Consider the following 25,736-nt stretch of genomic DNA (forward strand, 5'->3'; position numbering starts at 1 on the left):
TCTGAAAGATACCAATTTCGACTACATAAAATATGACACAATCCCACGTCGATACCTCTTTCCTCTTGCCGAACCAAAACAACATACCCCCAACGGATCTACCCGTCCCCCGATCTCCCTCCCGCACTCCCGCCGCGCACCAATAAAACAAAATACACGTCACGTCCCTTATCCATCCAAACAGAACTCCCCACCATCTCACAATTCAATCTTTTGTTGCACATCGTACCGGCAGCGCGGGAGTTGGATTCCGGCAATGTGCTGCCTGTTTTGCGTTACTTTTCCCACGAGCGCGAAGCAAAAAAGCGTGAGGAATGGTGGGAGCGAGGGTCGGGGAGGAGGTTCCGGCGCATGCATGATGTTTTGGTGGTGGTGTTTTTGGTGATTCGGAAGGGCCGGTTTCGTAGGGGGTTAAGCGAGGGGGTGAGGCGTAAGTGGTGCGTAAGATTTGTGATAGGGAGGTGAGATAAGCTGGAAATTTGTGCTACAGATGAACACGGATTCTCTTTTTGTCTTCTGGATTTAGTATTTCTTGATTGCCTGATGCGATGGTATAAAGATGAGCGAAGGTTTTCGAAAGTTAATGGGACACGATGCGGTATATGTTTCTATTTCATCTGCTATGGCTTGACTTGTATGGTTTTTCTGTTTCCAAAAATAAGGCCCCGGATTCTCCAATACCTCCCTCAATTTCTAAAAAGGTCAATGGAGAAAGTGACGGGGGAAATGAAAAGTTGCATTATTTGGGCACATATGCCGAAGTGTACATAGCCTACATATTTCTTTCGCGGAGATTGTTCCTAAACTTCCACCCCAGTCCTTACTCTCCATCTTATGATTTTAGATTTGACACATCGTAACTACAGGACTGAGATAATTTGGGGTTTCAATGTTTCTCGCTGTTATTTGCGTTGGTGTCAACCTGACGCGTCCTTTGTCACCAATCACCACTTCCACTTGGAGAAAGACACATACCGGCAACGAAGATGAAGGACTCGGACACACACTTCTACTTTGTTCCGTACAAGACGACAATTAATTGTGGTTCATTAACAAATAAAACTGGACTGTAACATCCAGGGGGTTACATATAGTTTTTAAACTCACATTATTGCGTTGCACTTCGAACTCAACATCTCGAGTAAGCGCACTCAAAATAAGACAAAGTTTGCGATATCCTCCGAAAGATCATAATATGTGCTGATCTAGCATGGTATCTTTATACCTAGACTAACAGCACAAGATCTGAGAAACTCATAAATTAAAAAGAAAACTTCGTTCCTAACTAAAATTGGAAGAATCGTCAGGTCTGATCTTGTACATATTTTAGGATCTGAGACTCTCATTTTCTGCATACACACCAAGACACTCTCTGCTGACATCAGCACAACGATTATCTATTGTGGGTCAAACTCAACATGTATTCATTCCAACAGATATAAAAGACAAGGTGTTTATTTCTAGTCCACACTCTGTACATTGTGATCTCAGATTCAACGCCTGGCAACATAGAAAGGTCACTTGCAGGGAAGAGTAATATATGAATTATCTTTCGAATTCACAAAAGATTTGTCACGGAAAACATTTGTGACAATAGAAAGCTACAATTACTAATTTGCGTTAGCTCATTATGAATGCAAAGACAATAACCTTGAGAAATGGTGGCTAATTACCTCTCGAGTTTCATTTGAACTCCGTATCATGAAATTTAAGGTGGGTGGGAATTGGAATTTCCTCAGCAACTCGAAGAAGCACCCCATAGCCGTATCAAAATCTAAAATACAACTATACAGCTGCTTGCCATATAGAGTAAATGTGGTTATTCGTTGGAACGAATACAGCAAGCACAAACTGACCTCGATTTTAAATCGACATAGTGAAAGTGCTGACGGATCATTGGCTCCCATATAGATAAGATTCTGAGGTTAACTTGGAATAAACTCACCCTGTTCTACTCCAAATTAACAAATTTGATCTGGTGTAAAAACGAGATTGGCAGCAGCAATATATTCGGCAGCAAAGATTGCACAACGAATTACTACGAATGATATCCACGCATCGCGAGTAATACGTAGAAACATTCATCATCTACCACCTAAAAGGCAACCGGCATTTCCTGACTCTTCAGAGGCGAGAAGCCGTCCTTTACTGGGTCGAATATCTATTTCTGGGAACTGTTTTCTTATGGAAATATGGAAGCTGGATTGTTACTTAAATATGAAGGTTTCTTCTGAGAATTGAGTCAAGTATGAATTCGTTTTATGGAGGAGTACTGATGCAAGTTTATGACAAGATATATCATGCTAGGCCAACAACATTTGGCCATCAAATGTCAAATTTAAAATACACCGCAACAAACCCCTCGGTACTAAACACTCATCTATAACAACGATACTTGTCCCAAATTGGTTGTTACATTATGAAAAGAAAATCGACCAACCCTTTCTGTAACCTGCAATCCATATTCCAAATAATTTAACCACTATGTCACCGAGAGGACTCATTTTAGCAAATTTGAAAACCTAGAGCGCGATCTCTAATCTGTTGTTGGAAGACTGTACGGTAAGACCGGCCTTGAGTTTTGGACAGCATGACATTTCGGTGAAATATCTAAAGAATGTGGGAAGTCATGAAATTGACAGCAAATATACTTTCGAAGACAACAAAATCTCATATTTGTCTAAAAGGGTAGCCTGGCAAGCACACCTTCTGTAAAACTCAACATCATTTCAATGAGCATTAGTGGATTTGAGAAAAAAATGGAGAAGGAACTTTTGGTATTAGATAGCACCAAGCGAATTCTGCAGCTTTTTTCGCTCGATTCATTATTCTGTCACGAGATACTCATGGTCAGAAGGGTTAAAACACATCTCTCTGATATCAAATATTTTGATGGCTAAGTACATTAACTTTCAGCTTGAAATAAGGCGCTGACCTGAAAGCTTCCTGTAAGGAGATGGACAGTACTTAATCCACAGACGAAAAGATTTGTTGTCGACCGGCTGAACAACAGTGGCTTATTTTCAAGCATGTAAAATGCAAAACCTAACTAAATCATGTCTAAGTCATACACATAGAACTTCCTCAATGAAGTGAACGACTGTTATTTCGTATTCAAACAGCGAAACACCTCCTCCAAGTTCAACTAACCTATCACTTAGTGCAACCTGATGTAAATTTAGGTCACCAAATTGAAGCTAGTTTTTTCAGACTTCATAATATCAATCAACATCGATCGTCCTAGCCTCATGAGTCCCAACTATTCTCCCCTCCCTTCAAATCCAACTATTTCTCACATATCTGTCGACTTCATGTTGCCTAGCTTTCTACCCTAACCTTGCATATATACTCTGCAAACAGTAAACTCTGATTCCAGTAGAACATCAGAATTTCTTCCAGGAAATCACATGATGTAAATTCTCTTCTACTACGACCAGATTCAATTGGAAATGTCTGATTCAACCAGCCGATATAATTGTAGTCGGTATGAATCTGGATTTACTACCTACGCCCATAAAGATTAGCACGAAACCTGGAAATCGGTGACAATTATATTTTCGACGACACTAAGCGTTCAACCAAACAGTCCCAAAGTTTGCAGCCCGATTTCATTTTAAAGGAATACTTTGCTTTCTTCCTTCAAGAATCCAGCCAGTTTTGGTAAAGTTTAATAGCAACAATATTTTTCAAAGAAGGTTCATCGCTAAGCTGTAATTGACGTGCTTTCCTTACAGTTGCGAATTTGAGGAAGGATTTAACGAATTTTTGGGGCCGAATCTGTTATTTCCATCAGTCAGAAGGGGTCACAGATGAGAGTTAACTTGGAGAGCTTGGTATTTGTCCACACTCGGCGTCCAAATTTGAAAATACGAAAAGAATTAACAACTTCAAATCGATTTAGCAGTGATGAAAGTGCTACAATCAACTTTAGCTGCAAAAAAAATAGCCCATAACATGTTACTCTAGAGGATCAGAACCGTCTGTTAAATTGTCTAGCAAGATTATTTCCCCAGTGTCAATATAACCTCGGCATCATCAGTTGTGTAGTTCTTCTGTAATACGTCAATGCCTCGGTGCCTGGTCAAACTATATTAGATGGCTTGTATTCAAACTTGAACGAATTCGTTGTAAAAGGAAAGACTTGAATAGTAAAAATATTAGCTAGTCTTTGAGCCTTTTGTTTCTGAGACAAAGTGCACAACAAGATATGAGGGTGCATGAGAACATTTGACAAGTTTCGCTTATTTGTAAGGAAGAGCCACTTGCATGGGACACTCAGGATTCAGTTTCAGAAGAGCGTCCTTGGCAACTGAGTCGCAAGTTGCTCCAGCGACAATTGCGTAGAACTGTATTATGAGATCTCGAAGTCAGCATGCAATAGTAATAGTGAGAAAGTACTTGGAGTAACCAGTGGCGTGAATATATTCTCCAGAAGCACCACAAAAAGGCATGAAACCCTAAAGGTAAATAGTAACTATGACTGACCTGAAACCCGTCGTGTCTTCCGGAGAGAAAAGCACTGAGTGTCCCTCCTTGGTTGATGTTCTGTGCTTGTGGGATACAAGCAGCCCACGCACCATCTCCACCCTCATACGTGCTGGCGTACGGATATTCATCGCACTGGTAAGTGCTTCCAACCCCTGTGTTAAATCTCTCGTCAATACTTGGAGGAACTCAGGTTCTTAGAGCCACTGACCTGAACAGCAAGTACCCCCTTTGCATGGGCCTGCATCGCGTGCTGCATCTCCGATTCCGGGCCCTGAATATTGAAGCAACTGGTATTGAGTACCAATATTTTCAACCCCGGGTTTGAAAATCTGAGATCGTATTCCTGCCAACTGTGAGTTTCATGAGACTCGGAGGTTGTAAAGTTTAATCGTACCTAAACATGTGTTCTCACATAGCTGCAAATGAAGTATAAGTATTTTCTCTGTGCTAGGAAGGTTTTAATTATTCTTACTTCCAAGCCATGTCTCACATCATCCCACACTAGTCGTGCAGGTGAACACATACGATTTGGAGCGCATGTCGCGCCTTCGCCACAACCTTTACAAATGTTGATTTTATATCAAGAGAACGCAGCAGAGAGAGGTAACACTTACAGTACCCATCACAAGAAGTTTCATACTCGCGACAACACACTGATCCTCCTGCGGGTCCTGTGCCACACTTGAGTAGACTCCCATCATCATCCACATATGGGCAGCAGGAGTCTCCACAGCAGGTTGAGGTGACAGGACAGTTGAAAAGAGTGCCTTTGCAGCATTTCGTGCCCACCGAATGGCAAAAGCCTGGTGCGTCCGTACCGCAGCAGAGCGTACCGGCAGGACAATTGATAAGTTCGTTCTTGCAACAGACTGTGTTGGGTGGGTGACAAGCTCTTGGAGAGACAGAGCCGCAAGCTGTCATTCCGGTAGGACAGCATAAGCTAGGCTGGCACACAGGAAATGACGGGGTGCAACATGCTCTCGTGTTGCACTATCGAGGGTCAGCAAAATCTTTGTAGTGCTTTGTCCACGTGTTTGATACTCACACAAGTATTGCCAACAGGGCAGCAGAAAAGGCCAGGGCATGGCACTACATAAGTTTTATTTCATATGACTTGCTAAACATATAAACTATGAAGAGTATATTTAAACTCTTTCATGGATATCCTATAGGACATTGCTGTCGCTCAACTAATGATCGAGACTGGACTTCGTTATGAACTTGCAGGCTGAGGTCGCTGGGAGGTTTATTCGATGCAAGGGATTTGAGCTTGAGGTTTGTTTTTCCCCTGGTATGACCCGGAAGTGAAGGAAGTGGTTCACCTGCTTTCGAGTGGCCAATGAAGCAAAGAAGCCAGGCAAAAATAAGAAGGCAAATCATGATATTATACCAGTTTTGTATATGATTTTGGCGGAACTATCGTCTTCAGTTTACTATATCAAGCTCAGTATGAAGTTAAATAGCTATTGATATTTATTTCTGGATGCACTAACTATATAACCTTCTAGACAATGATCCCCTATGCTGAAATTAGTTTAGTCCGCAGGTTTTATTTGATAAGCGGGCTGTTTATCTTTCCGAATCAGGATCATAACTGTGCAATCACGGGAATCCAACGGCTGAACTCCTTTTTTCTTGGATCCTGTTCCGTGATACATTGATCGTCGCTTACTTTTAGTCGGGAGGATAAAAAGCCGTACCCCGCACTTTTGTTTTGGCCATCATATAGTGATGTGATGATATTGGATGAAAAACAATCAATTTAACATGACAAATTACATAATTTCTAGTTAATAAACCACACTACCTCCCCTAAAATATACACCCACCCTTTACTACGCTTACTATCGGGAGGTCCATCATGACAACGTCTTATAAAAAACACTCGCCTATCAAGACATGATTTTCGAGTCTAATGTCGTTACCAGTGATTTCATCTCTCACTTCGTTTGGCCACCCCTGTTCCTCCGGTCCCTAAACATTCTCCCAAATTCAACAACCCTAGAAATTAGATCATTCACGACATTAATCATCCTCAACTCTCTGTCCATACGCATTGTTGTCTTTCCAACAATTCGCCACATATTCTTGGGTAGGCGCTCTAATTGTAGAACTTCGGGTAACAAACTTTCAGTAGAAAAGAGGGGATGGCAATGAGTCGTATTAGTTAATTTGGTCTGATTTTAGAAAGTGAGATCTGTTGTGTGATGGGAGGTGTGCTGATGCTGAATGGAGTGATGCTGCTGATTTTGGTGAGATGTTTCGGGGTGTATGGGATGCGGGACTTTTGGGGGAGGGGGTGGGAGGTATGGATTGCTTAGGTTTTGGGTTTCGAGGGACATATATGAGAGAGGTTTATGATTCTGCTGTTGACTTCTATTAGGGAACTGATTTTACAAGAAGCTGGTATAACATAGTATTGTAGAATCATGTTTTGGTGGGAGAATGTGTTTTATAACATATCGTAATAGGATATTGTGAGTGTAGGATTAAGTTGAGTAATTCTTAGTATGTCTTTTAATATCTTAAATTATTGTATCATTTCATCTAAACTTATCCACACTTCTCTCCTGCCCCAATCCAAATCCTCAAAATTCCTCACTAAAAACCTATAAATTACCCCCTCTGGCCTCTGCTAATAGTCATCGACAATCTTTCGGACGAAGATCGACTAATTGCTTCTTGGTTGTAAGTCTTTTTTGTTGATATAGAAGACTGTTTTTGTGAATTTAGATTCTCATCTTTATTAAGTGATCGATGTTGTGCACTTGCTAAAATCTTGGAAAAAGGGGAGGAAAAGTGGGCAGGTGAGCGTTGTTGTCGAATTTGTTGCGACTGCCGATTTTAATACAGTGTTCGGGGGTGTGTGATCAGAGATGTAAAGACTTGGAACGGTGAAAATCGAGGGCATTTGTAAGACGTTAGAGGGTTGCGTGTAAGAATGTGGAAAGAGTGTAAAATACAAGATCTTTCATATCTCACGAAACTCATAATTCGTTTACTAATGTGTCAACCAAAGTAGGACATCCTCTTTCTGTCAAAACTATATAATCTACTATGGCAACAATCTCTCTTATAAAAACGTACTCTATAAACACCTACCACAAAACACATTTTTTAAGCTTCCTCTTTCTAAACTACATCTTATACCGAGTATGCGAAGTAAGCATTTCCTTGATAGATGCAAATCTCAGAATCAAAAACACCCTGGTTGACTAGTAGCTCCATCTTTGCGAAAAACCCCGTTCCGGAAAGAAGACATAGCGTGACGACTTTCTTCTCTCACATAGTGCCATGTGACTTCTGATAGACTCTAATTTTAGGGTTCGGGATTTTTTGATTAGGTTATACTCCTAATTAGAAGATTTAAAAACATTTCTTTCTAAAACTACTGTCGATGTAATTAATTATAAGAAGAAACAGTATAAACTAGGGTTATACGCTTAAGTTAGGGGTATTGCTTACTATTATAACTGAAAACATTTGTTAACAAGATTTAAAATCAGCGGGTAGGCTTAAAATTCAAAACTTAATCGCTCCTAGATATACCCCTAACGCCTTGAATTAATCTAAAATCTACTTTCTTCAGGTTTGTATTATTCCTTATATAGTATGTTTCCGCAGTAAACCGACTGCGATCTATACGTCGTGTAGTGAATGAAATAGCATTAGTCATCTAAGATGTTACTCCTTCGTGTCCTAATTCAGGCATCACGCAACCCTTTAAATCCCTAAGTATTTAAAACCTCGCCAGCCTTAAAAGCCATTAGTGACAATAAAGTTTTCGACAGCAGTATCCGTAATTCCAGCTACTTCATCCACTTTTCAAGTTCGTCACAAGCGCTTAATACGATGAATTTCAATGTATACAATTACCATCTAGCGCGCTACAAAAATGACATCAAGTAAAACTTATGTCTACCCCGAGAATGTAGTGACGTCAGCACAGCCTATCTTATTAAATTACATACATAATATTAAGTTTATATAAAATTGTTATAGTAGATTTAGTAGTCGAATTTTTCCTAATTTTAGGTTAAGAGATCCGATTCTTCTTTCGAAATCTTTTATGAATAATACCGTATTAGGATTTAAAAAATATTTAAAATAGAGTAGAATACAAAAGGAGGGAAATATAGCGAGACATTAATTGTTTTATTACACTAAATTCAATTATTCGTTAAGTTCGAGAGTTTCACGGGATGTCGTACACAAAAATCTCCCACAATCCTAATGTTTCTTAACCATCCCCCTCTTCCTCCTACTCACAACGAATATCCTTTCAAACTTTATACTCTTAAATATTCTCTTCCACCCTCTAAAACCTAACCCCTACACCAAAATTTCTCCCCGCCCCTGCTTCTCTTTTTACCAACTAAGCCATCCCAACCTTCTACAAAAATCCGCACCTCAATCAATTCTGATCTAGCAAGACATCAAAGCCTCGCCAGAATGCAATGGGGAGGGGTCGATGCTCTTCCCTTCTACTAAGATATTGTTCAATTAGATAAATCTTTCTTAAAATATAAGTAAATGTATTTTACTTTCCTAAGAAGAAACATTCACTCCAACATTGAAGTAAAATTAAAGTAGTAAAAAGCGGAATCGGTGACAGTCTGATTTTCGGTGACAACGAAACTCCTCTTTTCTTTCTAGCCAATGCCCTAAGAGAAAAGTCTCTCTCTCTTCCTCACTTAACTATTACCTACGTAAAGTGCCTTCCAATTCAATAATCACAATCTCCGTCGAACAAGACCCACAACCAGAATCCAATCAGTGTGCTCTTTGAGGTGTGGTTTTTAATCTCTAGAAGAGGATCCGGGCTTTTATATAACTAGATATGGCAATTAGTTTCAAGGTCGTGAGTTAGTTGTAGAATTGTTCAAATAGGTCGATGATGATTGTTCCAAGAGAAATTAACATGCCTTACTTACTATGATCTCAGTTACTTTAAAGTAATAAACTCTACTGCTCCTTAAAGGGGAGAGAAGATTTAAATTCTGTCTTATCATTACTTGATATATCCGTCGAGGGGCTCTCCAAGTAGGTGAAAACAAGTGTCACTTCGACTTAAATTTTGACACCTGTAGTGTTTGGTTCCATTCAGCCAGCGAAAACAAATTTACCTACACGAGGGTGAGATCAAGTGTTTGCATATTAAACAGTATTAATACTATATTTGATTTTTTCAACACTGAATCACATCACTAATCACCCCATTACATTTGCCCAAACCCCCCAAAATTCCACAACAAGCCGAAATCAGTAACAACTCACCCTTCGACAACAACAACACAATCCTCTAACACAGAATCCGCCCTCGAGTCAGCACACCAGAAAGGCGCTTTCCATCTTTCAAAAGCTTGCTCTGAATAGTCAGGTGCCCTAAACACAAAAACCTTTCGACATTTTGATGTACGTGTTTGCGCCGATGGATTCCCATTTCTTGAGGCTATCCTCCCAGAACACTCTCTCAGGGATGCTCTCAGGGTTGGCTCTAATAGCAGTCTCCAATCTTCTATCTATCAGGCAATGAGATCGGTCCTCTCTTATCAGGCCCGTCCTCTCCGTCTTCATCATCCTACTTAGCTTTCGTCCTCCTACATTTCTTGCCTTCTTTCCTTTCGTATTCAGCATGATGATTCCGTTGCATCATCGGTGTTAGTCTCCTTTATTCGCTTTCGGCTTCCTTCCGCTTCTACGGCTTTTCCTTTACCGCCCTTTTTGATTGGGGTTTTGGTTACTAAATCCTCCATCTCCTGCTGTATCTCGTCCGTTGTCATCGCATATGTTGTCTGAGACTGTGTCGGCTTGAAACCCTTTATACGGAAATGGACTACGCCCCTCCACGAGTTCTAGTTATGTTTTTAGATTCCGGATCCTGGGTAAGCGAGGGTGGAATCTATAGTCGAATTTACTATTCTATTTTGCGAAACCTTGCGGGGTCTGGTATGATGCGGAGAGAGTTTTGGGAGATAAATTAGATTTGTGTTTACAAATTCTCGCGTCTGAGATTGTTGGCGGAGGGGACAGCATGGTATGTAAATATAAACCGAATCTCACATTACAACACAAAACTTCTGTCACTTCGCACAAAATACCTAAATCCCTAAACTAAGTTTCAATATAAACAGTTATTGCCCTCACAATATCTTCCAACGAATTCCCTCTCAATTTCCCCACCTAAGTCACGATATAATCTCACAACACCACAACACCACCACTCTACGCTCTTTTTCATTTCCTCCTCTCCTGTCCTCTCCAAAACAATAAAATCCCCACTCCACCAAGATTAATCTGATTCTCAATTTCTGAACTCACATTCCGTTAAATCTAAACCTCATACCTCTCTTCCCAATTCCCCATGTCCATCCCCTCCCACCCTTTCATCACCTCATCAAATTCAAACCTCTCACTCAGAAGCCAAGCGCGCCGGCCATAGCCTCCCCGCAAATTCCATTGCAAGATTATTTCATTTCGTCATCTCTTATTCTCTTCCTTCTTTCTACGTTCCACGCCCCATTCTTCTTTCTCTCATCCCTCCCCCATTTCTCCATCCAGCGTTAATTCACCGAGGCTTCTTCCATCCTTCCTCTATTCCTCTAAGCCAGCTCGAACACTTCGGAACTTAAGCTCGTACCATAAACTCCAATACCTTACCCATCCATCACGCATTCCGCATCGGACTGGATGTCCACGAGAACAAGACCGCTAAGACATCACATGCCAGATGCTATCCCCGGATCCAGCGAAATCTAAGAATAAATCAATACACCGTTGGCGAGAGAGACATGTACTCAGGGTACAACGGTACATCGACCACGATACTCGGTGACATGGTCTATCCATTGTGACGTGGTATGTATACTTAATCCTACGGCTTCACCTAGCGTCCTCACCCCTACGGCCTCATACTTACCTTCCTAAACGGGTGGGGGCTGAACCTCTCCCCACGAGAAAGCCACGGGGGTGAGGCTGAAAGGCGAAGGATGAGTATTTCAGAGATGGGATGAGAAATTTCGCAATGAGGCTCCGAGGCAGATGGTGTGATTGGATTGGATTTTACGAGCTGTGAGATGGTAAGGGAGAGTGTGGAAGGTAGTGTAAGGAAAGGAAGAAGGTAAAGAGGTGGAGTTTGTTTAGGTTACATAAAGATTTCCATGGAATGATATCAAGTTGGAACGGAAATGTCGTAAAATTCGTAGCTCTGGAAATACCTTACTTACCAACGCACTCTCACAACCTCCTAAAAAAAATAAAAATCATCCCATCTTACCAATCCCCCCTCTTCCACAAGGCTAATCCCCATCCCCCACTCGATCGCACATCACCCAATCCTCCCCCCTATCCCCAACCTCAGCTGCATCCTCCTCGTAGCGCAATCACGTGCTAATCTCCAGATGTCCAACCAACAAACCCCATCCGACGCGGAATCTTCGCGGAGCGAACGGCCTTACTCTGATATTCCCACAGCCTTCCCTGGCTAGTACGCTATTGATCTACCGGGAGGAAGAAGAAGGGTATCGTAGATCAAAGAGGAACAAGAAGGTAGGTAGATCAAAGAAGGAAGAACCAAGCTAAATAAGCGAGAAATGGCAGAGAAGGATTCGAAACACCGATATTACATTCTCATCCTCCCCATCGACTTCATTCCTCTTTTCACAAGCGAAATGTTTTGTTTCTGTAAACGGAAGGACGTGTACGGGGGAGGCGAGCGGTGAAAAATTCACATGTGTAACTGTCGATATGGGATTCTGGTATCGATGTTTCGAGTTTCGTGATTGAAACGAAATTCCTCGATATGCAAGAGTAGATATGGGAGACGGGCTTCGGGATATTGTACCGATAATAACCTGAAGAGCTCAGGGGAGTAAATACTTTGGTAAGGGAAAGGGAGTACTGTAGGTTTGCCAGGAAGTCAAGCCGGGCGGTGAACTAATAACTCAGCGTACTAAGTTTCAAGAATCTGGTATAGCTAAATGCGCGAGTTGGTTCGCTGTGGCGAGTATACCAGCAAAACGGTGTGGCTGAAAGGTATTATGCGCGGAGTTGGTCTTGACGCTGAAGAAAGTTGGTTAGAGTTGTCGTTGTAGCTACTCGCAGTCGCAAGCTCGCAATTAGCGCCACGTACAACCAAAAGAACATACAATTAGACCCAGCGACGCGCCATCACTAAAGTATCTGATGTATATCGATTAGTTGGCCGATAAGTCACGACATATTCCATACAGAGCCGCCGGCCCCGGGCCTCCACGATTAACCTTTCTTTCCACGCAAGATACGCTGTAGACCGTCCTTGGCGGGTAATAAGAGCATGTCGATCTAAAGGTCTAGTTCGCTGAAGAAAAGAGTTCCCACGTTCAGTGATCAGCGGCTGGCTAGGCTAGGTCATTCTTCATGCAACCACTGTTAAAGCCAGATGATGCGCGTTGACATGGACCAATGAGTCGAGCGAGCGCTGGTGTTTCAGCTTAGCGAGGGAGATTGAGTGGTGCGTGCGGAGTGGGCGGTGCTTAAAATACATTTGCAGAAAGCACAGAAGAAGCGATGCGCTCGGGTAGGACGTTTTGATGACCGTCGACGACGACGAGTCGTTGCCGTGACTGGAGATTACATTGTAGATTCGCGAGCGGGTAGGTAATTTCGAGATGCAAGTGTTGCTGGAGAAGCGCATCGCTGTTGAGGTGGAGTTGTTCTTTGAGGGGAGATGTTGGGTTAAGCGCAGTGTTGTCGCCGACGACCTTTTGTGGGGGGTGGTGTATTCTGCGGGAAAATTGTAGAGTGCGCCGGCCATCTCCCGTAACCTTACAATCAATCGGATCAACATGATTACTTGGCTTATAGCCGGTGAGTTGGTTCTCCGGATTATTACACGACATCCCTTCTTCACCGCTTTGAACTGTCATGTCGACACGATGTCGGATTACTGACTGGTTGATGACCCGACGGATCATGAGGCAGAACCTTCGTCGTACAGTAACTTGCCTACACCGGCAGATAATCGACGATCTGATCTGGAAAAGAATCCTTCTGCGGTACAGGCTATTGATCACCTCGAGGGTTGAACCATTGAACAACACCAGGGACAGCGGGACGATCGAACATAGAAGCTTGCTCGCTCGCATAGTTAACCTTGTTGTCGGGCCTTTCTTTCACGATGCTCAGAATCGCACAGGCATGGAGAGATTCGCAGGCGAGTTTCAGCAGGATCATCAAACAGGCACGACAGCGGTGTCCCATGTCCCCAGCGGCCTGCTCCATGACATCCGATCACGTTCTTGCGTCCGAGATGCAGGTCCCATCACCAGCTTCCTTGCCTTGTGAATCGCATTATTATTTCCAGATGCTCCTCTCATCCTTCGAATGCCCCCTTTCAGAGCCGAGTAAACATTTGTGTTTCCTCTTTGTTTCTATTCATGAATTGTGTCAGTATGTTTCCTTGTGCAGCCGTGGAGGATGACCACGCCTGCGATGGTAGAGTAATCACATCAGGATCTGATAAACAATACTAGCTCGTTGAATTGCTGTGATGGCCTTGGGGGACAGTGTGCATACGAGTACGCCGCCGGCTCGCGCGAGTGATAGAAACCTGGTCGATGTGTGCCGTTTATTCACTTTGCAGTCAAAATACCGTCAAGACATCATGCATTGAAAATGATGGAAGTCATGCAAATGACCAATCCAACCAGAGATAGATCTGACATTTCATCACAATTGTGATCATGCCGTAAATTGAGGTCGAATGTTAGTAACAAAAGAAGTAAAGTTGATAGCGAGCAAGGTGTAGCCTCGAGCTGAACTTGTCGTTGACATCTCCCAGCGAAAAGGAGCGTCTCGTAAGCTGGAAAACCATTGCGCCTCCAAATTGCCAGCAAACGAATTTTCCTATTCGTTCCTCGCGATATCTTGGTTCACCAATAGAAGAGTAAACAATGATTATGCATTCTCGAAGGAACTAGTTTCAAGCACTCAACTTGCATAATCTCAACTTGTGATGAACATGTTTTCTTTTGCAGCCGTCTTGTTTTCGAGGTCCCAACGACCAAAGCGGTGTGCAGATGCGTGGTGCTGCTGCAAGGGCGGGGATCGGCCACAGCCTAGCAACTTCTGAAGCAAGCCGAGTTCTGCCCTACAGGCCTCAGCGGCGTTTCAAATTAATGCGATTTCTCAACTCCCGCTCATGGCGGACGACAGGACATGGAATATCACGGCAGCGCGGACGGGACCTGACCTGGATTCTGGATTCTGGACTCGATTTCGACTTCGATATGCACGACCTGGCAGGTTTCTGATGTTGACGACATACCGTCGGTGTGTTGTGGGACAAGGCGAAGTGATTTGGGATTCGGGACTTGTGAGTGAAGATGGAGATGTGGTGCCAGCTACGGAGCTTTGTCATGTACTTGGGGGCGTACGGAAGATTTGATGCAGCTTGAGCAGACGGCGCAGGCGAAGTCGTTGATATCAGGTTGACTTGGAGAAGCAAAGCTGGCAGCACAGCTGTCAATTCAAGGCTGTAACTGGATGCCTTTTCCTCACAAATCACCATTGGCGATAGGGTCATATCAGCAACATCCTCGCTCATACGACAGCTCCACCCCGCCATTGAGCATTCTCGAAGCCATATCCGCATCGATTCGCAGCTGGGTCCAGCCAGGAAATAGCCTGTTGACCACGAAAGTTTTGAGGATCATAACAGCGGTCATATCAAGGCATAACAGCAGCGTCGCTTGAGCGGTCGACCCAACAATCGTGTATGCTTTGACTAAAATCGCTGAGCATCTCGACCACTCACGACTCGGGGAAATGCGAGGAAGTGCAACTGACATTTTCCTCCGCGGTCTTTGATCTTGCCTCTTTCTGATCTTTCCCCGTGGTTCTCAGGGAGGGACCTGATTTCCTAATTCCGATTGAGGTCCGTCCCCTCCGGTGTGGGTTCTCATTTCTCTTCCCTACTCGGACAGTTGTGTGCCCGAGCGTAATTACCAGCTGCACGCATTTCTCAATTGTGCACGCAAAGTATGTTAATGTGGGGAAAGCAATGCACAATGGCACGGCGCGGGATGAGTGAACTAACTTGCGGTTGAGCTGACATATGTAAGGTACCATCGGGGAACTAATTGTGGTGGTGATGCTCCTCTTCGCCAACGGTACAAAGATACATTGACTTTGGTCGCCATCAAATCTCGCGTAGGCAGCCGAGATCCCACCGCTGTTTGAGAAGAAAGGGAAGAGACGAAAATACCACAAGCACGAGCAAATGACTAGCATTGTAAATGCGATTGCAGATAGTATTCGAATCAAGACCGTAAGATACTACAACTAGAAGAAAGGGATTCTTCTCGTTCGCAGCCACCACCTTAGATCAGCTTTATCTACTGGTACCCGATGATGAATCGCACTCGTCTCGAGCAGCAATTCGGTTCTGCTGGTGAGCTGATATCTTGGGCTCCTATTCTCGCTTCCACAGACAGCTGGCAGTAGGATCACGTCCGGACAGGCTGGCTTGAATGCCTTTTGAAAGTACTAACGACTAAACGAATACTATATCGATTCTGATACACGTACAAACCTCACGATCACTCGTAGCCTTACGGCAGTCAAAAGTAACTCCATCTTTACTCATCACGAGCTAGCAGCACAAGCAGACCCCTCGCTTCGAGCTCACCAGCCCCTCCACACCTCTGCCAACGACAAGTCGACGATGCGATATTCATGCCTCATTCGTCTGGCCAGCATACGTTTCCCTCCTCTTGGCACCTGTCACCCTGGCCAGAGGCTTCTTCTGCCGTCGTGTTTGAGATATTTTCAATCCGTCGACTTCCTAGTTGGGCGCGTGTTTCGGCTTGGTGGATGGTGGTGATTGGATGAGAGCGTTGCATCAGAATCCACCCGCCCCAAGACATGGATGTCGATTCGGCGCTGGCTCACCCAGTCTTTGCGCCCATCGGGACAACTGCAGAAAAGTGACAACCGAATCATCTGTTGCCAGTGAAGATGCAGCACGCGAGGCGTACAGCGCGGTTGTGAGTGGATGAGCTATTCGAATTGTCACGATGGAATACTCGCTACCCTTTTATGCTGCTTTGCACAGCCTTTGTATCTGGGAAATGTGAAGATTGTGCAGACGGTACGAGCAAGAGGATCAGGTCAGGTACTCCCGTAGCACGGCTGTCCCAAGCCCCCAAAAGTATTCGCAAAGAAGCGATCTGAGTTGTACAGAAGAACGAGCGCAACGCACGTACGCTCCCCTTTTCCGCTTCCGGCTGGGAAAACAACAACAACAACGACCGCAGGAGCAACAAACGATGGAGATTCCCCGAGAAGGCTCAAGAAGCATCCTACTCTAAAGTATGACATTTCCCCGTCCTCTGATCCTGCTGCCCTCTCGCCGCAGATACACGGGGTAGAAGGGGCATAAGGCTGTCGGGTTGATTAATTCTGGTTTGAGAAAGCTGATGTTTGCTGAGATGGCTATTTCGGAGTCCTTGATCGCGGATTCAGTCAGCTTTTTGTACCTTTGTATCGTTCATGAGTAAACATTGTTGAGTGTTACAGGTCCAATTTGGTCACTCGGCGCCGTCCGTCTCCTGATCTCCAGCAAGCGAGAAATTTTCTAATTATGATCCCCGTTGCTGGATACCTCTTCACAAGGGGTCTAGGATAGAATCAGGACAGAAGGGCTCTGTGCTCGTTGAAATGGACAGCAATTGTGATTCTACTGTATCCCCAAAGCGTTTAGTTTCTCCACGGACCGCAGATATCATTTCCATCCCCTTTCACCAGCATCAAAGACGTCCTTGCTGTCGTTGGAATGGCCCAATGAAGGCGGCCCATTCTGCCTTACTCTCTCCACTTGTAGCGATTTCGATCCTCTCCGAGACCTGCACGCTGTCTCTGCCACGCTTCCACTCTTTGGCCCCTAGCAAAAGAACTGATACTCTTCGTCCATCCTCCCTGTGTCCAACCTCACGACTCCCTCTGCTCACTCGTACAGATGCAATGATAACAGCCCAATCGAGGCAGCATTGTTCCTGAGGGCGATCCGTCGAAACATTGCGTGCGGGCATAATTATTATCCCATCCATCACCACCAGGGGTCGGGCTCGCCTGGCCTGGCAGCAGAGAGAATTGATCCCTGTGCAGAGTCCTGGCTGCTGTCCCTCCGGCCCCTGTCCCTCCCCAGCTCTTCGTCTTGCCCATCCACATCACCAGCAGCCGCGCTCCCTCACGGTCCAGGCATGCTCTTCCCTCCCTGCTGTTCTTCGCTTCCTGCACCAAAGAACCACAGAACCTCCGCCCACGCTTCGCTCCCGCTGTTCAACCACCAACTTCCACCACGACCCCTCCACCCTCCCATCGGCCCATCCACGACTCCACCCAGAACCCTCCCACACCTACCACCCGCTTACCACCGCTTGCCCACCCCTTCAGAGCTGCTCTCCTCTTAAATCTCCCCTTGTTCCGCTTTTCAAAACGCTTCTCACACTTTGCACTTTACGCTCTCTTTCTTGTCGCAGGTCCGTACCTCGAAAGCTTCATCGTCGCTCATCCCAGAAGCCAGGTTCCCTTTACTGTTCGCGCGACCTGTTCGAACCCCCCCCGACACGATAGATCAGATCAACAACACCCACGATCCGCTGGTAGACCACCCCGTCGCTCCAAACACGACACGCGTTGCACGGCTTGAGTCCTCAATTTGCCCATCACCACACCACCATCAAAACAGTGATTCTATCCTTCGTTCGGTCGCCTTACGCTCTTCTTCTTCGACGAGCCGACTCTAATAATCATCTTCCTCGCCCACCGCAGAAGCCGGTTCTTTGCATCCATCTTCCGAGTCGAGTTCCTGCTGGCCTCGAAACTCCTCGTTCTCGAACATTAACCGTTCCATCTGCCATTGCATTTTTGATCGGAGCAGGCTCCTTACGACACCTAGAGTCACATATCACATCGCTCGCTTCATCGTCCCTTTTACCGTCGCCCGTCACCTCTGCTTCATCGTCGTCGCCATCCGACCCGAGGCATCAACATCGGATCGTATACCATAATTTCTCATCCGGGTGCGCACCTTAGTTGTTTCAATCGGCCTCCGACGTGATTGGAATTCCGTCACATACGACTGCGATTGTTTCGACGCCTTCCATTGAATGGCGCATATGATGTATTCGCAACATCATGCCACGATGGCTCCGCCACAAAAACCAGAGACCTTCATGTTGAGCAGTGAAGCGCAGCAGAGTCTCCCACAAGATGCACAAGTTGCGTTACAGCAGGTCGATAATCGTATGTCGCTTCTGATCGCCTGATCGACAATGCTAACGATGTCTAGTTAAATATTTCTTAATATCAGCTCCCGTTGACTGGACGCAAGACCAGTACATCCGACGGTTCCTTCTCCCAACTGGTGAATACGTTTCCTGCGTGTTATGGTGAGTTATGATTATCATGAGCTATGGACCCTGCTAACACATCCAGGAATAACCTCTTTCACATCTCCGGTACCGATATCGTACGATGCCTTTCCTTCAGATTCCAAGCCTTTGGTCGACCGGTCAAGAACTCCAAGAAATTCGAGGAGGGTATCTTTTCGGATCTGCGAAACCTAAAGTCTGGCACCGATGCCTCGTTGGAAGAGCCAAAGTCTGCTTTTCTCGATTTCCTATACAAGAACAACTGCATTCGAACACAAAAGAAGCAAAAGGTCTTTTATTGGTATAGCGTTCCACATGATAGACTCTTCCTCGATGCTCTCGAAAGAGATTTGAAGAGGGAGAAGATGGGACAAGAGGCTACAACGATGGCGGTCAACGAACCGGCTTTGTCCTTTGAATTCGATTCCTCCCAATCACTCTTCGAGCAACTCACCAAAGCTCAACAAGCCAACACTTCATCCTTTTCCGCCCAACAACCTTCTTTTTCTCAAGCTCAGTCACAATCAACATCCCCAGTAATGCGAGCAATTGACTCCATGCCACCTCCTCAGATGATGCCACAACAGATGCAGCAGATGCCAGAGGAAATCCACCCAATGGCTTATCAGCAGATGACAATGGCTCCACAGATGGCACCAAGCATGGCACAGCAGGTGGTAAAGAGAGAGGCTGATTTCGGTCGCGTTCAATACAACCAGAATGGTGTCCCAATCACCCAGACACATCAGCGTCACTCTTCAATGCCCGCTTATGGTCTCGAGTACTCTCCAGCTCCATCTTTCGTATCATCGCATTATGAGGATTACAGCAACCGTGGTATCTCATTTGAACCAATCACCCCACCACAACAAGCTCTCGGAATGGGTGCTGAGCCAGCATACATTGCCAACGAAGAGACTGGTTTGTACACCGCAATCCCAGATCACATGGGTGGTGTCAATGGTCTTCACGGAATGATGCAGCTTCCTCCATCAAACCTCGCCGGACCACAATTCTCCCAAGGACGAGGATACGCTTCAAACAATGTCTACTCAGTCATTGAAGGATCCCCAACATACAAGCAAAGACGGAGACGTTCATCAATTCCACCAGGAGTTGCTGCAATCGTCGCTGCCACCGCTGCCAACCATCAACAGCACACCGCCCACCGACCATCAGATCTGAGAAGATCTGTCTCGACCTCAGTAGGGCCAGTCGCTGAGGGTGATGAGTCTGGAAACAATTCTCCACCTGGATTGAGCTACAGCAGTCAGATCCAACAAATGTCCCAGCAACACAAGGACCTCCTTGAGATGTCAAGACATGGAACCCCACTTTCCACCATCGAAGACAGCCCAGCCATGAACCCAATGTCATTACAGACTGATTTCAGTCACATGTCAAATGAGGATCTTTCTGGAGATGGATCCATCCATGACTCTCCCCAGCGAAGACATATGCAAGGACAAAATGGTGTCGTCAGAAGAGCCCGAAGTGCTACCATGATGGAACTTGGTCCTTATCCCCAAAAGTCACATTCTTGCCCAATCCCAACTTGTGGTCGTCTCTTCAAGCGTTTAGAACATCTTAAAAGGTATGGTTTATTTCTTTTTTACCGGCTCCATTACGCCGCTGACTTGTTACCCCTCCAGACACGTGAGAACACATACACAAGAAAGACCCTACATCTGCCCTCACTGCAACAAAGCATTCTCCCGATCCGATAACCTTGCACAGTACGTCCCTTCATCACATTGCACTTTTAGATTTCATTACTGACTTCCGCTAGACATCGTAGAACACACGATCGTGGTGATGGTTCAGATGGACCATATGGTCCATACTCTGGTGAAGAAGAAGAGTACGAAGGCGAAGACAACCTCGGTTCCCTCGAAGAAGCCTCACCAAACTCCGAGAATGGATACCTTCCAACAAGCATGTCACAAAGCTTCAGTGGACTTCAATCCATGGCCATGAACATGCCAGGTACCGGCATGGCAACACCTAGTCAACTCATCAACGCACAACATCTCATGCAACAGCCGATATAGAATCCCCTCCAATTCTCTGCGACAAACACAAAAGTCTTCAATTCCTTCACTTCTTTCTGGACCACTTTGGTCACTTTTTGGTTGATCCATCAGCCGACTTTTTTGTTAATATGAACCTTTTTTTGCATAGCATAGCCTTGCCGGATACTTTTTTTTTATTTTGTTGTCATGTCTGATACCCATTTTGTGTGTGTCATGACCCGCGCAGTACATGTGTGTTGTTTTTGGATCTCTTATGTTTTGAGGCGGATATCTAGGGGGTTGCGATTGGATGGTGTGAGGGGTGGGTTGGCTGTTTTTGGATTGGATTGGAAAGCGTAGGATTTTGGTTGATGACGTTTATGAGAGGGGACTTGCTTGGAATTTGTTCTTTGGTTTTGGTTTTTTAATCCTTTTGGTTGGAATGTGAGGGGGGTTTATATAGCGTTGTGGTGTGGGTTGAAGAGGTTCAAAGTTAGATTTTGTGGGTGGATGGCATGTAGTGTGCTCCCCTGAGAGTGGATGGGGTTGAGCTGCTGCTGCTGCTGCTGCTGCTGCTGCTTGTTGAGTTGGAATGGAATTAGATGGGAAGGGATGGGAATTCCCTTGTTTGTATAAATAAATATGAAAGATTGTTCAAATTGCTTTGAGTCCTACCTTTTTTTGGTGTTGTGATGTGAAATGAGGTGTGAGGTGTGACGTGAGCTGAGAGTTGTATGAGTTGTTGTGATGTGTGAGGTGTGAGGTGTGAGGTGTGAGATGTATGAGGTGTAGTGAGGTGTTGTGATTTGTGTTGTTTGGTGAGGGGTAGTAGATGTTCAGTAAAATATCTAAAACCACAATTATTGAAATGAGAAAAGACGTTAATTTATTCTTGATTGGGGCCGGGATTGGATAGGTGGTGTGCGGTGCTGTGATGTGATGTGATGTTAGGACTACGAAGTTAAGTTAGAGGATATTGGGATAATAAGTTGGAAATTTCAACAACTTTATCTATAAAAAAAATTAATAATAATCTAGATTGAAAGATCGCACTCTAGAATCATGTCCTTTCTTCCTGGCTAAGTTGAAAGTGTGAATAATATCTTTGTGGAATTATACGATATGTGATTTGAGGTGTGATTTGAGGTGGTGGGTGTTTATATCATTCTAGGGTTGTTGATGGAATCTGGGTATCCCCAATTTTCATGAATTCTTTGATGGTGTGTGTGAGGGGTTGTGGGGTTTTTGTGTGTAGGGAGGGTGAGAGGATAGGAGGGGATAGAATGTGTATAGGGTTTTCAGAGAAATATCGCCCTCTTACTTTATTTTTGAATGGTCGAAGCAGGGGTGTTGGGTCCTGTCGCCGAAAAGATGAGTACTACCATTTCATTTCGTCATCTTATATTATTAAAGTTCGAAACGAACGTTAAACTCCAAACACATCATATTCTATTAGGCTCAGTAAAGGAGGATATAACCTAGAACTATAAACGAAGTGTAAATTATTAACTCGCTATATATTTTCAGCGCTTCCGGCCGGAACTCGGTTTATTGTGTTAGAGCGGGGGAGGGGGGGTTTGTTATGGGATTAGGAGGGGAAGGGGGAAGGGGGAAGGGGGAGGGGGAAGGTGGATTTTTGGAGCTTTTGTGTTGTGGGAGAAGAAAGCTAAGGGGGATATTTAGTTAGGATAGAGATATAATAGATTTAATAATTACATCTCAGATATTAAATCATTATACCTCTTTCCCCTCTCCTCTCCTTCCTCGCTTATTAGGTACCCGTCCTTAAATCATCCAATCATCTCCCGTACATTACTAATCTATCCCTATTCGATGGATTTCTGTGGATCGTGTTGTTTTGTGCTCGGGAGGGGTAGGATAGGTTTAGGACGAGGTCTTGGGGGTGAGTGTGTAGGTTTAGAAGGGCGGGGTTCAAGGTGCTGTGTAAAAGGTGTCTAAGTGTTTAGTGTAAAATTTAAATGTCTCGTTGCTTCTTTCGGAGCTGCTTGAAATAGAGGATAAACCTCGATACTAATATTGCCAAGCAATACTGCTGGGAGTATGTCCTTTAGCTGAAATGTCTCATTTGCAAAAATCAAGAGTTAAGGAAATCGTATGGAAATAGCAGGGAGCATTTGTTGCCGAAAAAGATGCTGTTGCCGATTAGTGGCTAGTAGCAGAAGAGAGGTGGGGATTATAGTAAGTTAATACGATTACCGGGGGCAATAGATATTGTAGAATAGAGTGTTATTGAGTCATGTTACCCTTTTGACATAATTCTTATAGAGAAAGCCACATTTGAATGTGGTCCTTTACCATCGGGTTTGAATGATATTGTCCGTATAGAAAAGCGTGTTTCGATAAGAAGTTGCGCTTACTGAGAGAGAAGGGGGACTTTGTATACGGTAGTGTATTTGACATTTTCACGTGGAGAGTTTATTTAAGAGTTCGATAAGAGTATGATATACGTTATATGAAATGAAAATTAAAGAAATATAGAATTTCTAGAGTCGTTAACTAGAAGTAGAAAATATTAAATATAAATTTAGTTAAAGGATAACGCTTACGAAAGCTCCGATCTTACGTAAGAGTAATTTATCTCTACTCTATAATAGTACTAACAAATCATTGTTCTTTGTTTTAAGCTTAGATATCTAAGGACTTATAGAACCTCTACTTCTTAAAAATAGTATATTATATTAAAAATGCGAAAACTCACTAAAGGAGATCGAACTATAGATATACTAGAGTAGACAAAATTACGTACACTTAATCTCTTTTGCATTATCACAACTACTAACGCCTAAGACTCTTATAATCATAATTCAATTTAAATTGAAACGTACCTCCTATAAACCTTTACAAGAGAGATATATAATAATGTTGTCGCCGTGGAAAGTTTCATTACCGATTTGACATTTCATGGAGGTTTGAGCGTTATGGACTTATCCGAGTCGAAATTCAATCACGACAGTAAGTAACACGTTTGAATTAACGGGAAAACCCTGGTACCCTTGACTTGAAGACTCCTGCTAGCGACAATACGTCCCATTCTAAGATGTTGTTTTGTATGTTGGAGTTTGGACTAAGGGTTGGAAAGCCTGTTTTTATAATGCCATGCTATCTTGGGGAGTGTCTCTTTTAAATACTTGTGCGAAAACGGGTGTTGAAGTTTGTTAGATTTTTTCTGGGATTGTTTGCACAGTATTTGGATTTTGAGAACCGGATGTAAACCCAGCGAATAATCTTTAACATCCTTGGGTCATTCGAGGGTCGACTTATTAGTCGAGTCTTTTAGTTGTTCGAAGATTCTTGAGGCTGGAAAATTTGAGGTCTCAAAATAGGCTACAAAAGTCAGGCTTAATATACTTGAGGCAGCATCCTGCTTTATTGATATATAAGTTTTAGTTTTCATTCGATTGATTCCACTTCGTAGAGCTATCCGAAGAAGAACTTCGGGGCAACGGTGGATAATTTGTAACTTAGTTTAACTAGCTAAATTCGGACGGATGATTGCGTTGTAGAAAATTAATTTATGTGAGGCGTAAAATGCAGCATAACACATGTTTCGAGGCCCTCTCAATCATACTATCTTCACAGATCACGCACCCTTAGTTTAATTCATGGACTCAGACCACCAAAAAGGCATTTATGCTCGTTGGGTTGCCGAGTTGAGAGTATTGTCTATCACTATTAAGTATATTGAGGGTAGCAAAAATCGGATTGCCGATACATTTAGCCGAACTATCTTCGGGGCCAGTTCTGAGATTATCTGCTTCACTGTCACCGAATATATTTTTACTAGCGATTTCTCGACTTTCGACCTTATTATACAGATTTTCCATTAGTCTGTAGCTAAAATTTTACTATATTAAACTTAAAATACATAGAACGTCTGCGGATAATGCGTTATACACAACTCAATATAACACAGCTAACACACCAACTACCGTCAAAGCGCCATTTATTCTTGCCTGCTATTCTAGGCATGTTTGAGATATAAATGTGTTGGAGTGATGGTTGATATCGGGTCAGGGAAATGTCTGGGCTAGGTTCTGGATTTATTTTTACGTGGATTTGGGTCATGAGAGGGCAGGGGGACGTGAATCTTCCGGATATAGAGGAATTTAGTTTCAAGATAAAAGATTTGGGATATTTTCTGGATACTGAATTCAAATGGCGGTTGTGTAAGGATGTATAATTAGTGCTAGGTTTCTGATGTTGCATTTCAAGGTGGAACTTGAGATTCAGAATCAAGTTCCTTCCTTCCTGTCCCAAATTTGACTCTCGACACTCCTTGGAAATCATTCCACCGTGTGCTATAAACTTAATATTGAATACGTAAATTCTACAATAGAGAAACAAGAGCAGCTCATTCAACTTTAGCAGCGTTTGGATTCTTGTTTCTTTTTGCGCGTACAAGCGTGTAGCCTCAATTAGTTAGTGCCTATATAAGCCAATTCTCTTTAGATTCTGGTATAATAAGAGATTAAATGTGTAACACCTAAGGGAGATGATTATTGAGTGGTCTGTCGCCGAAGCTAATTTCATCACCGAAGCTATCTTCACTGGTTGGAAAGATAAGACTTCCGGATTTAGACTAGTCCTCTTAGTATATAGTGGCTAAATTAGTCCTACTTCACAAGCTACACCTTTCCACCGAAGCTTTGAATAATGGCTCAATGAGCTGCCCAAGAAACTTAAAAAGCACTTGTCAAATCGGTGTATGAGGGAGTCAGAAAAAAACTTCATGATTTTGACTGTACACGAGTCGAGTGTTGGTGGAATTCCTCTCGAGGATGAGAAGCTATAATGTGAGAAA

The 25,736-nt window shown here is 43.8% G+C and overlaps 4 protein-coding genes across 4 annotated transcripts; 1 reads left to right on the forward strand and 3 right to left on the reverse strand.

Moving 5' to 3' along the window:
* Positions 1-4,241: 4,241 nt before the first annotated feature.
* On the reverse strand, positions 4,242-5,198 carry GLAREA_11336 (uncharacterized protein; the record flags this gene model as incomplete). The annotated part of the gene is made up of 4 exons (XM_008079524.1): positions 4,242-4,346; positions 4,486-4,640; positions 4,697-4,838; positions 5,103-5,198. 4 exons carry the CDS (start codon positions 5,196-5,198, stop codon positions 4,242-4,244), a joined length of 498 nt encoding a protein of 165 aa, XP_008077715.1.
* A 7,327-nt stretch (positions 5,199-12,525) lies between these two features.
* On the reverse strand, positions 12,526-13,394 carry GLAREA_11337 (uncharacterized protein; the record flags this gene model as incomplete). Its single annotated transcript, XM_008079525.1, has 2 exons — positions 12,526-12,549; positions 13,011-13,394. 2 exons carry the CDS (start codon positions 13,392-13,394, stop codon positions 12,526-12,528), a joined length of 408 nt encoding a protein of 135 aa, XP_008077716.1.
* Positions 13,395-17,276: 3,882 nt separating this feature from the next.
* On the reverse strand, positions 17,277-17,558 carry GLAREA_11338 (uncharacterized protein; the record flags this gene model as incomplete). Its single annotated transcript, XM_008079526.1, has 1 exon — positions 17,277-17,558. The coding sequence occupies one exon, from the start codon at positions 17,556-17,558 to the stop codon at positions 17,277-17,279; it is 282 nt and encodes a 93-aa protein (XP_008077717.1).
* Positions 17,559-18,674: 1,116 nt separating this feature from the next.
* GLAREA_11339 (C2H2 and C2HC zinc finger) lies at positions 18,675-20,953 on the forward strand (the record flags this gene model as incomplete). The annotated part of the gene is made up of 5 exons (XM_008079527.1): positions 18,675-18,774; positions 18,821-18,920; positions 18,967-20,496; positions 20,555-20,638; positions 20,692-20,953. The coding sequence occupies 5 exons, from the start codon at positions 18,675-18,677 to the stop codon at positions 20,951-20,953; spliced, it is 2,076 nt and encodes a 691-aa protein (XP_008077718.1).
* Positions 20,954-25,736: the final 4,783 nt, after the last annotated feature.

This window comes from Glarea lozoyensis (assembly GCF_000409485.1).
Source record: "Glarea lozoyensis ATCC 20868 chromosome Unknown GLAREA11, whole genome shotgun sequence".
In the NCBI taxonomy this organism is placed as follows: domain Eukaryota; kingdom Fungi; phylum Ascomycota; class Leotiomycetes; order Helotiales; family Helotiaceae; genus Glarea; species Glarea lozoyensis.